General features: G+C 37.0%; 1 protein-coding gene across 13 annotated transcripts in view; it reads right to left on the bottom strand.

Annotated features, from left to right (window-relative positions):
• The window catches only part of BIRC6 (baculoviral IAP repeat containing 6), a 225,633-nt gene that overhangs the window by 66,156 nt on the left and 141,385 nt on the right, over positions 1-18,092 (bottom strand). For all 13 annotated transcript variants that reach the window (XR_005797250.1, XM_040496471.1, XM_040496472.1 and 10 more), the window contains 8 exons: positions 15,789-16,572; positions 14,531-14,674; positions 13,703-13,832; positions 7,973-8,104; positions 7,147-7,314; positions 5,945-6,118; positions 4,636-4,832; positions 2,836-3,136 (listed from right to left, as the gene is read on the bottom strand). Coding sequence is in view for 12 of the 13 variants with exons in the window: in XM_040496471.1 (XP_040352405.1) it covers positions 2,836-3,136; positions 4,636-4,832; positions 5,945-6,118; positions 7,147-7,314; positions 7,973-8,104; positions 13,703-13,832; positions 14,531-14,674; positions 15,789-16,572 (2,030 nt within the window). In the remaining variant the exon portion in view is untranslated. The remainder of the gene's footprint in view (positions 1-2,835; positions 3,137-4,635; positions 4,833-5,944; positions 6,119-7,146; positions 7,315-7,972; positions 8,105-13,702; positions 13,833-14,530; positions 14,675-15,788; positions 16,573-18,092) is intronic.

The following is an 18,092-nucleotide window of genomic DNA, read 5'->3' as shown; positions in this document are numbered from 1 at the left end:
GTGAGTTTGAGCCCCCCATCAGGCTTGCTCCTGTCAGTATAGAGCCCACTTTGGATCCTCTGTCCCCCTCTCTGCCCCTCCCCCACTCGTCCGTAGGTGCGCATGTATGCGTGCCCTCCCTCTCAAAGAAATAAACATTAAAAAAAAAAATCAGTTCAAATAATTAAAAATTCCTGATCTACTGAAATAGGTATGTACAATTTATATATGAAACTAAACAGGTAGGACTACACAGTATGTAGAAGCTGTAATTTAATATGTTATTACAAAACTATTTAAAACAATATCACCATTTTCAAAGATTCATTCATTCATTCATTCATTCATTTAGACAGAATGGGGGGAGACAGAGAAGATCCCAAGCAGGATCTGCACTGTCAGCAGAGCCTGACACAGAGCTCGAACCCATAGGCTGTGAGATCATGACCTGAGCCAAAATCAAGAATCAGACACTTCACTAACTGAGCCACCCAGATGCCCCAATAATATCACCATTTTTGAAGAAGTCCATCAAATATGAAAATACATAGAGAAGTAGGTGCTTTATTTGGTAAAGTATGTACTTTTAATATTCAATAGTTTGAAATTCATACGTTTTTATTAAATATACTTTGTGGTGAGGATTTAATATTCTAAGTGGTATGTAACAGAATTCACCTCCAATCAAAACCATATGATTTTATTTTATTTAATTTTTTCAATATATGAAATTGTCATTGGTTTCTATACAACACCCAGTGTTCATCCCAAAAGGTGCCCTCCTCAATACCCATCACCCACCCTCCCCTCCCTCCCACCCCCCATCAACCCTCAGTTTGTTCTCAGTTTTTAACAGTCTCTTATGCTTTGGCTCTCTCCCACTCTAACCTCTTTTTTTTTTTTTTTTCCTTCCCCTCCCCCATGGGTTCCTGTTAAGTTTCTCAGGATCCACATAAGAGTGAAACCATATGGTATCTGTCTTTCTCTGTATGGCTTATTTCACTTAGCATCACACTCTCCAGTTCCATCCACGTTGCTACAAAGGGCCATATTTCATTCTTTCTCATTGCCATGTAGTATTCCATTGTGTACATAAACCACAACTTCTTTATCCATTCATCAGTTGATGGACATTTAGGCTCTTTCCATAATTGGGCTATTGTTGAGAGTGCTGCTATAAACATTGGAGTACAAGTGCCCCTATGCATCAGTACTCCTGTATCCCTTGGGTAAATTCCTAGCAGTGCTATTGCTGGGTCATAGGGTAGGTCTATTTTTAATTTTCTGAGGAACCTCCACACTGTTTTCCAGAGTGGCTGCACCGGTTTGCATTTCCACCAACAGTGCAAGAGGGTTCCCGTTTCTCCACATGCTCTCCAGCATCTATAGTCTCCTGATTTGTTCATTTTGGCCATTCTGCAAAACCATATGATTTTAAAATAAAGAACAATTAGGGGCACCTGGGTGGCTCAGTCGGTTAAGCAGCTGACTTCGCCTCAGATCATGATCTCACAGATCAGGAGTTCCAGCCCTGCTCCGGCTCTGTGCTGACAGCTCAGAGCCTGGAGCCTGCTTCAGAGTCCTCTCTCCCTCTCTCTCTGCCCGTCCCCTACTTGCACTCTGTCTCTCTCTCAAAAACAATACATCAAAAGAAAGTTTTTAAATAAAGAACAATTATTAATTTCCAAATGGAATGGTCATTAACTGAAGAATCACAGGTAAACCAATAGAAAATCTACTTGCTAGGCTATCCTACATTATGACTTTTCTTTAATGTTTCCTTATATTAAATAAAACTGTCGGCCCAATGGAAACAATCACCATAGCTTTCTATTATTATTTTGTAATATTATATTACAAGATTATTGTCATGTAATGTCATTTTCCACATTCTTTTCACTTTAGTCTAAATATTGCTTCCAGATTCACTTTCTTAAAAAAGATCATCATAACTTGGTTCATATATTTTAATAAATCTTCATTACTATTTAGAATAAAATCTGAGGTTTAAAAAAAAATTTTTTTTTATATTTGTTTGACACAGAGAGAGAGAGAGAGAGAGAGAGAGAGAGAGAGAGAGAGAGAGACAGACTGTGAGTGGGCAAGGGGCAGACAGAGAGGGAGGAGATACAAAATCCAAAGCAGGCTCCCAGCTCTGAGCTGTCAGAACAGAGCCTGATGCAGGGCTTGAATCCATTAACTCCAAGATCATGATCTGAGCTGAAGTAGGACACTTAACCAACTGAGCCACCCAGGCGCCCTAAAACCTGAAGTTCTTACTAAGACTTTCCATGATCTGTTATCAATAATAATAGCTTTTAAAATGAGCACTCAGTGTTGTTTCTTATGTAAATTTTCATCAGCCAACTTATCGTCTCTCATATGATCTGGGCACACAAACACTGCTCAAATCATCTTTCTAGCTCATTTCAGCCTAAATAGATGTTATCCTTCAACACCCTACTAAAAACTAACATACCACTTTTTCACATAGCTGGGTAGTAAGGAAACAGTCTCATACCTGTGAGCCTTCACAAGACTGTGCTTGCAAGGCATCTGTAACTTAAGTCTACACTTACATATACTGCTTGTTGCTATTACTGGAAAACAGGAGAACATTAGCTACGTGAGGACAGGGTCTAAATATCTGCTTCATCTTTAAATGCTTCCAATGATGCCCAGCAGTTTGTAAACAGTGAATACGTTTTGAATGAATGAAGAAATGAAAATAAAGACTCTTTAGGACTTACTATGTGTATCATTAGAATGAAACTACCGACAATAAATCTAGTAGCAGGCACTGATCTGAGTAACTTTTATGCACTCTAGAATTCATTAATAATTCTAAACACTTACTTCCTTCTCCATCATCTGTCACTCCCAATACCAGTCGAAGAAGGCACTGGGCATGTTTTCTCTCTTTCAGTAGCACTTCAGCATAGCCCGGAAGACGAAGAAATAATCCAAAAGCGGCCAAAGAATGGGCAGGTATGGGAGACATGGTCTGTACTGCTGACTTGATAGGTGGAGGTTCAGCTGCAATGGTTTCTGGTGCTTCATAAACTAATTCCCCTGATTGTTCAATGGTCACCCATTCGAACTGATCGCTATCTTTTGGTTTTTCCTGAGTGGTAGAAGTTACAACTGGAGCACTTACCTAAAGAAAAAAGAAATTTTTTGTCTGGCCATTTGTGTGTTTCAATATCAGGTTCAAATTAAAGACCTGACTTTAAATGATCTCTATAAAATACAGAAATAAAATATAGGAATAAAAGGATCAATAATGGGGCCTGTTTTTACAAAGTTTCCAAAAATCAGGAATTAAACGATGTCATGAGTATGGTGGGATCTGCCAAATATCTTTACTTTAAAGTTAGATACATACATACATACATTTATTTATAAATAAAGTTACTATTTTATCTTTTGTAATTAGTCAAGAGTATGTAGACAGAGTCTTTGAGGCTATATAAATATCTTGTTTCTTTCTCACCAAACTTCGAACAATCAGCATTTTTAAAATTCTTGCCTGAAATAATAATTACTATAGTGGTTGCTAAATGGTGGATTTCGATCATTCCTTCTACATTTATTAGTCAGCCAGAACTGTGAGTAAAAACGTTCCCATCTTCTCCACCTATTTACTCATTCGCTTGTTAATCTACCTCAGAATGGAACTAGGGTCTTTGCAAATGCAATCAAGTTAAGATGACATCATACTGGATCAGAGTGGACCCTAAATCAATGACAACTGTCCTTATGAGGAGACAGAGACACAGAGACACACAGATTGACACAAGAAAGATGGCCAAGTGAAAATGTAGGCAGAAATTGAAGTAATGCAGCCACAAGCCAACAAATCCCAAGGGCCAGCAAGCAGCAGAGCCTAAGAAGAGACAAGGATGGTTCTTCCCCAGAGCCTGCACAGGGACCATGGGTCTGGGGACAACTTAGTTTCAGACTTACAGCTTCTTACAACGTCAAAGAATAAATTTCGGTTGTTTTAGGCCATCCAGCTGATGGTACTTTGTTACAGCAGCTCCAGGAAACTAATATATATACTTAGTACATGAAATTAGAGAATAATTCCCCTACTTCATTCAGTAAATATCCAGTGCTTTGTATTTACAACTTTCTATGTGCCACACCCCCCTTATTAACAGAGGAGCACCGAAAGCACATCAATAAGCTCATCAGTAACAGCAACATTAACAGTAAAGAGGTTAAAGCAGTTATGTTTTTAAAACTGCCTGAAATGGAAATGGTACCTAAAACAGGAAAAAAGTTAAGCAGTATTTGGGTAGCAGTATACACTACTGCCTTACTCTCCCATTTCCAGTAACATCTATAATTAATATCAAGCCTCAAGAAGCACAGAAATAAAAATATTACAGCATGATGACCATAAAATCAAGGAAAATGCTGCAGTGTAATGAGTCTGGCAAATGTACTTGGTCTTCAGCATTTCTTCGGTACCAACAAATTCTCACAAAGCTCTCTGTACAGACTGACCTGTGAAAGATTTATAGGATGCTCGAAGACTGTAAGGGAAAGGGTACTCCCCAAAAGTTAACACAAGTAAGTATTTTTAAAAAGCAAAAAAAGAACAAAGGGCTTTGCCATGGAATTATATATTCAGTTAGGAATTTATCTTACTTGTTGAATTACTTCTGGATATAGCATCGGTAGTCGTTCTGCAATAAGAGCCAGTCCACCCATTCCTGCAAAAACTTGTAATGGTGACTGGATGGGACAGGTTTCAAGTAAAGATTCATCCAATACTCCATCCATACATTCATCACTTGGAGTGAGAGCCTCATCTTCTGGACAGCTACCAAGTAAGTCTCCATGATCTAGAAAGTAAATTACAAATAACAGGTAAAAAAAGGTCTGTTTTTATAATAATTTTTCGTGTACAAGGATATTATTGTCACCTCTCTACTCAACAAAACAGCATCAGTATGTTACTCAGAAAGAGCTTTAAGGCTGGATACTACAATAATCTTTAAATGACTTCTGACGCTGCCTCTTAATAGTCCTGCTACTCAAAGCAGGATCACTGGAAAGTGAACATTGGCATCATCTAGTAAAAGCTTTTGAAATATAGACTTTCAGGTCCCACCCTGGACCTACTGAGTAAGAATATGCATTTTAACAATGTTCTGTAGGTAACTTATAATCAATCATACTGAAGTTTGAGAAGTACTGTCCTTTAGGGCATATTATAAGACATATTCTATGTAAAAATAAGTCAGTTTGCAGAGATTCAAAGCAAATACTAATATATGTACATCATGTTCTGAAGTATCCCATTAAGAAAAACTGAATACTAACAGACTTCCCATAATGAAAACTAAAAGTTATACCATATTGGTTAACTCTGAATCACTCACAAAGGAAAACCAAAAGATTAGTATGTTTACAAATGATCAGATTGTATAAATACTAAAAACCCAACCACATAAAAACAAATGATCTTGCTGAAAACTAAGCAAAGGCAATATTCTAAGATTTACTAAAGAATGCAAAATGCTAGAGGCACCTAGGTGACTCAGTAGGTCATGATCTCATGGTTCGTGGGTTCAAGCTCCGTGTTGTTAGGGCAGAGCCTGCTTGGGATTCTTTCTTTCCCTCTCTGCCCACTCCCCACCCCACTGGTGCTCACTCGCTCTCTCGCTCTCCAAATAAATAAACTCCAAAAAAATGCTTTAAAAAAAAAAAAAAAAGAATGCAAGAGGCAAATAATAAATCAAAGCATATGTGCTCATAAAGTGATGCTTTAAGAAAAATTAAGATTAATTTTCAGTGAAAACAATAGCAATTTATTTTGTTTACAAATCAAGTCAGTCATAAAGAACAAGACCTCATTAACTTGACAGAATAAAAACAAAGGTAAATGAAGTCATGAGCTACAGAAATCCCTACTTCTCAGATCACAGACTGTAAGGGATCATCATATACATACCTTTTTCAGGATGTAACCTTTTAAAAGAATCTGTTTTTGACAGACTTGGGTCTGTGATAACTCTAGATCCCAATTTAACAGTCAGATCTATTGAGCGGTAACCTTGAGGAAGTTTTCGGTCATACAGGAGAGTTAAAAGTTGGGCAAGTGTCATTTCAGCTGGCAATGGCTGGCCTAAAAATGACATAAGTAAGTTAAACCTGGAATCCAAGAGGGAAATATTTACTTGGTTTGATTAAGTCAATTAGTTACTTTTTTACTGAACTATATGTACAGCGTCTGATTCTGACACCAGTTTAAAAACAATTTGAAATTAGCACATGGAACGTTTACAGAAATCTATTTCTGACACATATGTCAGAAATTCTGACAAAGAACAATAATGTCTGTAGAAAGTGTTAGTCACAAACCAAATCCCACCAAGATCTCATGAGATACAGCAAGATACAAAGAAACAAACATTCCTAGCCATCAGGGGTTGGCAAAATCTTCTTCCTGAAGGACCAGATGATAAATATTTTAATCTATGAAGACCATACAGTCTCTGCTGCAACCACTACCGCTACCACTGTGGCATGAAAACAGCTATGGGCAACGCACAAATAAATGGGCACAGCTGTTATTTCGATAAAATTTTTTTATATCCAGTCTACTGGCCATAGTTTGTTGATCTCTGCAATAAATCAGTAACATAAAGGTAAGAAGGAAAACATGGCTAAGAAGGAATAGTTGGCAATTGGATTTTAAGAATAAAGCACAAAAATGGAGACAAATTGGGTATCACCTTGACCAAGAGAAAGTATACTGGTCAAAGATTATGTTTTAGTTAGAGAGAAAATACTGCTTAACTCTCAGTGGTACATCAATGACTTCTACTACCATAACGACTTCTTCAAAATCTGCCTCACGCTCCTTCCTATATAACTTTTTATGACCTCTTTAAAACATTAGTTTTACTGATATTATAGCACACTGACAGCAAAATTTAAGACGATAGTAAAGTATAAATATGCAACATTATAATGTTAAAAAGAGCATGTAAAAGGTTACCTCTTCTTTTCTTCTCATTTTTCTTAGAGGGAGCTGTATGGACAAAGTCTCACTAACTCATGTACCTCAGAGCACTTGATTAAACAGGAGTCTGAGTGTGGTGATTACATGTCTTTATAATTTTTTGTATTTTTCAATATTGTGAACATTACCTGCCAAAAGTTTGTGGAACAGGTGAAACACTGGGACAGTAATTATTTTGTTGGCAGCCTCTGCTCCTGAAGAAGCACTTCCTATTTTATCAGGAATTGTCCTCCCTCTCCTGGATGGTGGACGTGGTGGTGTAGCTGACACAGCCCGTTTTGACTGGGATTTCAGCCCTAAAAGAATCAGGAAGATTCTATATCAGTCAACACACAATGAAATAAAAGAGTATTTCTACAATATTTTTAAATAGCATCACATTCCTAACTAATGCCAAAAGGGAGAAATGTTTCTTCTGATTTTATATCTGATCTTCCAATTCTATTTGTCCTTCATGACATACCATGAATTTTGGCTTCATGTTCGTAACTATTCTCCAAGGACGTAAAAAATAACGCTAAATTCTATTGTTCTATTTCTCTGAGATAGAAATAAAATCCATCATCTCCTATTTGAGGAGTAAAGTAATACAGACTAAGCCTTATCTTTTGAACTAAAATCACTTCATTTATAAGAAAATATCCTCCAAAATTACCAGTTGTCTTGGTCATTTTGTCTTCCTCAATTACCTGATAGTACAATTCTCTTGTGTACTGTCAAGCTTAAATGGAGTATCTACAGGATTCACACATGTTCAGTATCTGATGAAATACAGTAAGCTTTGGACATTAATAGATTTCAGGTGTAATGTTTTTACATCCAGTATTATGACATCATTTTAAGTCAGCTTTTTGCATTAACACCTTTTATTACATGAAGTTCCTAGAGTATATATGATTATATTTTATATAAAATCCAAACAAAAATCAAGATTATAAAAAACAGAAAGCATACCTGAAGCAACAACAACACTGTAATTGTCCTGAAATCCATTTTCTGCCTTAACTTTTTCTTTCTCTTCATGGTTTTTCTTTTCTTTGTCATCTTTCTGTTCACTAATTAGTTTAGCAGTGATACTTGGTGTATCTGTAAGAAAATATTACCTAAAATACACTGCTTTTCAAAATCATTAAGAAGGAAGCTAACCATTTTAGACAAGGATTAAACAAGATTTTATCATTAATATGAAGGCAATGTAAATTGATTTAGGAAAAACTGATGAGGTAAAGCCTGACGTTCAATCCCTGCTGATACCAATGAAAGGGAATCACCACTGTTCATAAGCCAGGACACTTAAATTATTATCTCTAGAAAATATTACATTACAATAGTATTACCTCTTGAGGCAATGAAAAACCACTACCATTAAATTTCTTTTATTGTAGGCACAGTTCAGTGTATTTGCAACAAACACGTAATTTGGTCCTCACAACATGCATATTAAGAAAGAATATTATTTTCAAAATAAGGAAACAGCCTGTAGCAAGGCTATGATACAACTTTAATGACAAATACACAATTCGAGCTGAGGGCTCATCCTAAAGCATTATGGTAGATTTCTTATTTTACAAATGGGAATAGAAAGGAACAAGTTTCAATAATGAAGATTTGTTTTGCTATTTTTAGTTAGGAAGCTTAGCTACTTTAAGAACGAATATTAAGCACTTTATTAAACTCTCAATATTTTCTTTCATTACTCTGGAATATGGCATGCTATTAAACATCAAGAAATGAATAACTAAAATGATCTGATTTGGCCACTAAGAAATCCAAAAACCTGGATGAACTTAGGAGTGACTTTCACCAGTGTGGATATGTTATACAGATTCTCTTTGCACTTTTCTAACTCACACAATTGTGATCTAATGCTTTTTTAATGTTAAAAAGGTGAGGGGCGCCTGGGTGGCACAGTCAGTTAAGCGTCCGACTTCAGCCAGGTCATGATCTCACGGTCCGTGAGTTTGAGCCCCGCGTCGGGCTCTGGGCTGATGGCTCAGAGCCTGGAGCCTGTTTCCGATTCTGTGCCTCCCTCTCTCTCTGCCCCTCCCCCGTTCATGCTCTGTCTCTCTCTGTCCCAAAAATAAATAAACGTCGAAAAAAAAATAAAAACATATTTAAAAAAAATGTTAAAAAGGTGAAACAATTAAAATGATAAAATAGTACGTTTTCATTATCTCCTATGTTGTGCTTTCTTTGAACGTCTGAAAAATACCCCTGTGATGTCAATTTCTGAAGTTCCTTCCTAACCACAGTCTGCCTTTAGAGTTTCCGTTTCTTGTGTGAAATTTGAAAATTCTGTAAATACCATAAAATACATAATGCAAAAATACATTTACTTTATTACAAAGGCAAAAACAGTTAGAAAGCCTAAATAAAATACTTTAAAAAAATCACAAAATTAATTCAACGCATAATCAGGAAAACCAGTAAAGATCATTAGGTGATAAGAACTTACATAGTGTCATACCAATAAATGTCAAATACTAAAAGGTATCAGTAAAAAACATTCTTCTCAATAGTCTGTTTAAAATTGTTCTAGGGGCAGGGCACCTGGGTGGCTCAGTTGGTTAAGCATCCGACTTCGGCTCAGGTCATGATCTCACAGTCCGTGAGTTCGAGCCCCGCATCAGGCTCTGTGCTGACAGCTCGGACGGAGCCTGAGGCCTGCTTCAGATTTTGTGTCTCCCTCTCTCTCTGCCCCTCCCCTGCTCATGCTTTGTCTCTCTCTGTCTCAAAAGTAAACAAAACATTTAAAAAAATATATTAAAATTGTTCTAGGGGCACTTGGGTGGCTCAGTTGGTTAATGGTCCAACTCTTGATTTCAGCTCAGGTCACAATCTCATGGTTTGAGAGATAGAGCCCCATGTCAGGCTCTGTACTGAGAGCATGGAGCTTGCTTGGGATTCTCTCTCTGCCTCTCCCCCACTTGTGCACATGCACCCTCTGTCTCAATAAATAAATAAACATGAAAAAAAATTTTTCAGTTCATGTTTATGAACTGACTGGGTGGTTCAGTCAGTTAAGCGTCTGACTTCCGCTCAGGTCATAATCTCGTGGCTTGTGAGTTCAAGCCCCACGGTGGGTTCTGTGTTGACAGGTCAGAGCCTGGAACCTACTTTAGATTCTGTGTCTCCCTCTCTTTGCCCCACCCTTGCTCACACTCTGTCTCTGTTAGTCTCTCTCTCTCTCAAAAATAAACATTTAAAAACAATTTTTTTAACTAAAAAAAAAAAAAATTGTTCTAGTTCGGATTACCACTTCTAATCAAGATGAAATAACAAAACCAGATTTACTCTACTACCTGAAATAACTAAAAACTAGGAAAATACATTAAATAGTTTTCACACAATGGCCATCAGGAAGGCCACAGAGTGATGCCTAGGTGAGTGGAAACTAAAGAGGTGAGCTCTAGGACTACTCCAGCTCATTGCTAGAGTTTCCCAGGCCATAGATCGGCACAACTCAGAAGTCATCCAAGGTAAGGATACGGACTGGGAGTCCAGGAAGACAAAGATGGCTGGCTGCAGTTTTTAAGTCACATTGCTAGGGAGGAGAGATCTGCAGAGAGAAAGAGCTCCAGAGATCTACAGTCTCCTCTGGGTCTTTAGCGCATACAGATGAGCATTATATATGAGGAAATCAGCAAAAGCCAAGTTAAGTACTTCTCAAAAGGGGACCAACCCCAGAGTCTAAAATAAGGGCTGTAATATTTAGTGTTCTCAATGCCTAGTGAATTCCTAATATTTCTCAAATGGGTATTACCTCAGTAGTGAGGCCCAAGTAGCCTTAGACTTTCATTTTCAAATGTGGTACCCTACTTCTATTTCAATATAGTACCTTTTCAAAATTAAATTCATTAAAAACTTAGTTCCTTAGTCTCACCAAACACATTTCATGTGCTCAACAGCTACCATACTAGACAGTACAAGTTTATTAAAAATGTCCATCATCACAAATAAGTTCTGCCTTAGTTTAAAAGGTGCTCTGTTCCTAATTAATAACATTTAAAAGCTAGATCTAAAAGAAGCAATCCATTTCCAAGTAATATAACTTTGTCCCAGAACAAAATAAAAAATATTTATTAAACTACAAAAATATCCAGCACCCAAAAAGTAAAAAAGTAGAAGTCCAATAAAATTTTCCAGGCAAATAAAGAAGCAATAGTATACAATCCATAATGAGGAACAAATAATCAACATAAACATGTTTAAAGGAAAGCTTATACACTTTAAAAAAGGACAAGGAGATATTAAAAAAGAACAAATTAGTAGGCACTACAGAGGAACAGAATTGAAGACAGAGCAATATAAATCATCCAAAAAAAATTTTTTTTTTAAATTTTTTTTTTTCAACATTTATTTATTTTTGGCACAGAGAGAGACAGAGCATGAACGGGGGAGGGGCAGAGAGAGAGGGAGACACAGAATCGGAAACAGGGTCCAGGCTCTGAGCCATCAGCCCAGAGCCTGACGCGGGGCTTGAACTCCCGGACCGCGAGATCGTGACCTGGCTGAAGTCGGACGCTCAACCGACTGCGCCACCCAGGCGCCCCATAAATCATCCAAAAATTTTAAACAGAGGGGGGAAAAAGAGGCAGGGGGTCAGGGTGGGGGGAATGAGCAGAGCTTCAGTGAGCCATGGAAGAACTTCAAGAGGCCTAATCAATGTGTAACCTGAATTACTCTACGTGAAGAGAGAAAGAGACAGAAAATATGAGAAAATATTTGTAAAAAAATTTCCAAATATGATGGAATCTATACACCCAGATTCAAGAAAGTCAACAAACCCACATCATAAGCAGCAAGAAACCACAAGGCATATAACAAATTGCTTAAAAGCAATGACAGAAATTTGTAAAAGCAAAGATACTGACACATAACTATATTATTTGAAAGCAATGTAGTCAAAAGCTATGGGAAGTGAGTAAAATTATTAATTTTGGATTACTTGTTTTTATACATATTGATAAAATATATATGCACATGTAAATATATCATACCAAGTATGGCTAAAGATCATAATACACTTTAAAGGACCAAAGCATTGCTAAATACAGGTTAAATTAGCACTTGAAAATTTTCCATGTTTGCTCAGAATGACTCTTTGTCTGACTTTTTACTAGGAGTAGTATTCTTAGAAAGTAACCAATTTATTTTTTAAATTTGTAGGTAATAAAGGTCATTACTCTTAATGACCTAATAAGACATTTTAGAAAACAGTATTCCTTTATAGTGAAGAAAAAGAAAAATATTAAATTTCCAGTTATTTTCTAATATAATGTCTATACTTTCCCATGATCAATAGGAAATAGCAATAACTGAACTTCAGTACTCTTGCCCACTTCTCCTTCTTTCATTTAATTAATTATTAATTTTTTTCTTCGTCACACACAAGGAACAATTTCAAGGCTATGATAGAAAAAAAGTCTATAAAATCAAATTTTCAAAAAAGTTTAGCTGTAACAAGATATGGCAGACATTTCAAATAAGAACAAATGTTATTTATACAATTATAATAGTATTTGAACATTTTATTGTTTAACTTATAAAAAGGAAAGAATTATATAGTATTATGTACATACTTGTGTGGCTGCAGTGACTAAAACCAAGAAAGAATCTTTTCTACCTTATTTTCTCATAGCGATCACATCCATTCACATGGTTTAACTTACCATCTATGGATGGTAACAACTCCCAAATCTCTTCAACCCAGTTTTTTTCTAAGCTGAGAAATTACAAAATAAGCTTTGTATTTCCCACTGATACATGGACATCAGCTTTTTTTCTGAGATACTCCTAAGTTCCCAGCTATAGTACTTAGGTACTCCCTTCTAATGCATACAGATAGAAACATACTTACATTTATATTGGAATGCAAACATTCTTAAATTTCATTTACTTTTTAAACAGCATAAGTAAGACCCTAATATTGAGGGGCAGGGTACAGGTCTTGCTTACTCTTAACAGCCTGAGGACTTACACATAGAAGGTGCTCAATCAATTTACTCACTGATTTCATTCTCAAGATTTCTGAGAGGCAATCAAACTATCTACAGGCAATCAAACTACAGTTGATCTGCATTCTGCCATCAAAACTGCTTATATTTTAATATAATACAAACCTGTGTTTTAATAACCTGTATACTGTTTAAAGTCATCATCTTAGAATACAGGCAGGAAGCCTAGGGGATAATTTCTCTCTGCTTTCTTCACTATTATAAATAAAAAGGTCACCAATCAAGTCTACCTACTTCATTTTCATCTCCTGACCATTCATTTCTTCCTGAGATCTAGTAAGTATTTATTATTTAGAATCCTGTTATCCAACCTAATAGCCTGCAATCACCTATTACAAAAAAGCCCTACGGTTTATTGTGAAAAAATTCCATCAATGGCTTCCCAAGGCTTGTCAACATTTCCAACCGTCCATTCTGTCAATTCTCCACACAACACACACCACAGCAAAAGAACTATGGGTGCTAGAAGGCAGCGCACATACACTTTGTCTCCTTTATCAGCTTCTTTCTCATGCTTGAAAATGTAAAGACACACTGACCTTTCTATTCATGAAATGGTTTTGCTGAGTGAGTAGATGCAGTAAAATAAAGTTACAAAACATAATAAAAATTTTATATAATGTAACATAAAGTTAAAGAAAAATTTTAATACTTAAATCTGACTTGCCTGACACTCTGTCAAGAACTTCTGATAATGTTGTTGAGACCGGCAAATGAAGTGTACGGAACTTATGGCCTGCTCCATACATTGGATGTTGGATGACATGGCTTGTAGCATTAATTCTACCTTTATACAGCTGAAAATTCAAAAGAAATCAAGAAGTGATTTTTCGGAAACATGTATCATTACAAAACAATTTCAAAAGTTTTTCTAAAAGAATAAAAAGTGTAAATATAAAGAGTATATTTTATATATTTTTGAAAGTATGGTACATTTGAAGGGTGCCTGGGTAGCTCAGTCAGTTAAGCATCCAACTTTGGCTTAGGTCATGATCTTGTGGTTTGTAGGTTTGAGCCCCACATCGGGCTCTGTGCTGACAGCTTGAAGCTTGGAGCCTGCGTTGAATTCTGTGTCTCCCTCTCTCTCCGTCCCTCCCCCACTCATGCGCGCTCTCTCTCTCTCTCTCTCTCTCTCTCTCTCCCCCTCTTCCTCCCTCCCTCAAAAAGCAGCATTAAAAAAATTTTTTTTAAATGTGGTAATTTGACATCTGATTTGTTGCTCAACTTTCGTATTAGCACCACTGTACCTAATAATCTGTCACTCTTTCCCCCAACCAAATTATACTTTCCATGGTAGTGTATAATTAGGCTATTTATCACACGAAGCGTTATCCAAAACAGACTTGTAAGTCCTATCATTAAGTACCAAGGTTGTTCTAGTTTCAGTTTGCTATTTTAGAAATTAGGATGTAGAGGTAACTGCAGATTCTGATATGAAATTATAAAATATCTTTATACACAGCTAATATTAAGATTTAACTGTTAAAATACTCACTGGACAGGGAGACTGAAGAAACATTGTCACTTTCTCATCCTCCAGCATCAATTGCAAAAACAATCTACGTATAAACCCTGAAATGTTCCCTGATGTTGGAAGGTTCCCTCTTTGGGGAGACGTTTGAAAAAGTTCACAGAGGACCTGGCAAGTAAAGAGATTTAAAAGTTAAGTGCACTATTTATCTGCAGCTGTGTACTTTCAAGAAAAAAAAAAAAGATTATCCCCAGAGAAAATTTCTGTGGATAAACTACTACTACAGGGTTTTCACATAAATACCTGGTGTAACCAACTTACTTTCAACTTGAGTCAATATCAATGTGCTTACAATGCAATAAAAATTATGAAAAAAGGGTATTAAAAATATCAAACAAAGCCTTAACAAGAAGCTGAGAGATGATAATTAAGCCAGAAAGCAGTAAGACACAAAAGTTTCAGGCTATTCAGAGGTACAAACCAGATTTTCAAATTCTCATATCCATGACCTTGGTTAAAATTGATAATTTAGACATTTCCTTTAATTAGGCATATTAAGCAGATCAAGTGTGGCAATAATTAAATACTTCAGACACTCAAGTATCTTGCTATCCTTCTCAATAAAGTTAAATCATTCAGTATTTCTTGAAAATTATGTTAACTGTCTCTAGACAAAGGTCAAAACAGCTAGAAAGGAGCAGAATCTGGCAAAAATCAACTAGAATCGTCCTTATAATAATTCTAGCTTTCAAGATTTTTGTCCCCATGGACTTAAAACAATGAAATCATCTCTCATATTTTTAGTGAGATGTCAGGAGTCTCCTATCTGAAATCTACCCTAATGTCTGCTTCATTAGAAGCAAACTAAAAGTCATAGCAAGCCAGTTACAACAAAATACAATACTCCACAGCAGATGAGATGACACCTTCAAGTGGTCAATCGTCTTTCAGCAGCCCGTATTGTTCTTCTGGTTTGTCCTCTTTATGGGGGGCAGGGGGAGATGAGTTTAAAAATAGGAATGTATGATCTATAGCTAGAATCGTTGTGAATTTGCCCATTATCTCATCAAAAGGAATATGTGACAGTTGAGAGGAAGAGGGAAGATATATCAAGACTTTATTTTAATTACAGTTTCAATTTAGATCTCTAAATGGACCGTACCCCAATCTTCATTATCACCTGTAATACATACCCCTTTCTCAACTAATTTCATTAGTGTTATTTAACATTGTATTAAAATAATAAGATGCCTAAAACTTAAGCCGGTATTTCTAATCTTACCTGGGCCATCAGTTTTTGATTATGAGGGTGGCATGAAATGCACTGCAGGAAGAATGCAACAGTGGCGTTCTCAATAGCTGTCCTCTGTTGAGTAGTCAATCCTGTTGGAGCAGCTGAAGAAAGAGAGGCCGGTCTTGCACTAGTCTGTTGTTGTGCACCTAAATTATGTCCTCCAGAAGCGGACCCAGAATGACACAATAAAAACAGAAGTGCTGTCCACAGTGGATTGACCTCAGACCCACCGAGCCAGTCTTTCATAACATGGCTACTGCCAACTTCTGTCAAAAACCTAAGAATGGGAGCAACCAGGTCTGCTGTGATAGGCATCTTATTACATTGTTGTGCAACATGATGCCGCCTGAGCTTGTCCTGGGAAGTATCTATTGACTGAGCAAGGCTTTCTGAGTAAGAAATGTGACTGAAGCAGAAACTAGCCAGACTCCTCACAAGAAGAGAAGGCAAACCTGAGTCCAATAATTGTTTGATGGCTTCTGGAGATTGAGAAGAGGATGCAAGGGTTGCCAAATGTGATTCAGTTAGTGCAAGAGGCGCTTGTGCATTTTTAGAGTCATCTGTTAAGGATGAAGTAAGATCTTGCTTTTTGCTATCATCAGTCATGGACAGTCTGTGGTGACACTGCACTGGAGGAGGGGTAATCCCCATCCAGCCCATGAGCAAAGAAAAATAATTTGGGTGTATATGACACATTGAGCAAAGTAGACTGTCAACAGCTTTCTTCAAAACCATATTGCAGGGAAGAGACATGGACCAATTAAAAAGTAACCTAGGGGAATAAAAGACACCAGGTTAATATTATATATGTATCTTTAGAAAGACCTCATTTTTCCAATAGTAATATTAGAAATCAACGTACACTGTGTAAAATCATGACATCTATAAAAGTATATGTTTTATTTGACATAGAATACTATAAGATTTCATGATGACTGCTTTGATATACATTATTTAGGTATTTAGGTAGATGAAGTTAGATTAGACTTGTAAAACCAGTACAGAAAATCAAGAGATCTGTATTTAAATGTATCTACCGCTCTATGTGTGACCTCAAAAAAGTTACATAAAGAAACACTGGAGTTGCGGGGCGCCTGGGTGGCGCAGTCGGTTAAGCGTCCGACTTCAGCCAGGTCACGATCTCGCGGTCCGGGAGTTCGAGCCCCGCGTCAGGCTCTGGGCTGATGGCTCAGAGCCTGGAGCCTGTTTCCGATTCTGTGTCTCCCTCTCTCTCTGCCCCTCCCCCGTTCATGCTCTGTCTCTCTCTGTCCCAAAAATAAATAAACGTCGAAAAAAAAGAAACACTGGAGTTGTGCCTGGGTGGCTCAGTCAGTTAAGTGTCCAACCCTTGATTTCAGCTCAGGCCATGATCTCATGGTTCCTGAGTTTCAGCCCAGCATCAGGCTCTGCATTGACAAGGTGGAACCTGCTTGGGATTCTCTCTCTCCCTCTGCCCCTCCACATTTGCGCAGTCTCTCAAAATAAATAAATAAACTTAAAGAAAGAAAGAAACATTGAAAAATTACACAATAGAGATGTTCAGATTGAATTTGACATGATTGATGGCTTAACATTCACGTTTGCAAATCAAAAACTATTAGTAAGTTTCATTAATAAGTCGTGGGTTATGCCAATTGAGAAGACCAAATATGAAAATGACGGACTAAAAAGGACAAAAGGCCAGTCTTTTATTAGGTCATGGAACTCCTCAGAAATAAATACAATATTCTGTTATAGAGTTAGCAATTACAGGCGCTAGTTCAACAAAGCCCTAAGTATGATAAAGAAATGTGGGTAAGCAGAAACTGCCAAAAGAACAATCCTATCAGATAACTAGAAAGCAGGAAAAACAACCAACCATAAAAACTCTCTAAAGTAGTAAGTCTTTCAAAATTTCCAATTATACTTTTACTCTTTAAATAGCTGTACATTAAGGATAAAAAAACAATCTGGGGGTGCCTGGGTGACTCAGTCGGTTAAGCGTCCCACTCTTGATTTCGGCTCAGGTCATGATCTCACAGTTGTGGGACTGGGCCCCGTGTTGGGCTCCATGCTGGGGATGGAACCTGCTTGAGATTTTCTCTCTTCCTTGTCCCTCCCCCGTTGGCATGTGCACAAGCCCAATAAAAAAGTCTGGTGGGTAAATTTGCAAAAAAGAATAAATACCATGACCTGTAGGAACACATACATTAAACACTCCAATTTTAGGTGGGAGAAAGCAAGCAATGACACTAATATTTCTTCTTAGTGGAGATAAATCTAATTAAATTTGTAAGCACCTAATTTCAAAAT

Source organism: Herpailurus yagouaroundi, unplaced genomic scaffold, assembly GCF_014898765.1.
Source record: "Herpailurus yagouaroundi ecotype Mexico unplaced genomic scaffold, PumYag 188, whole genome shotgun sequence".
NCBI lineage: Eukaryota > Metazoa > Chordata > Mammalia > Carnivora > Felidae > Herpailurus > Herpailurus yagouaroundi.
The sequence above is the reverse complement of the archived record's forward strand: the minus strand, read 5'-3'. Positions and strand labels throughout refer to the sequence as shown.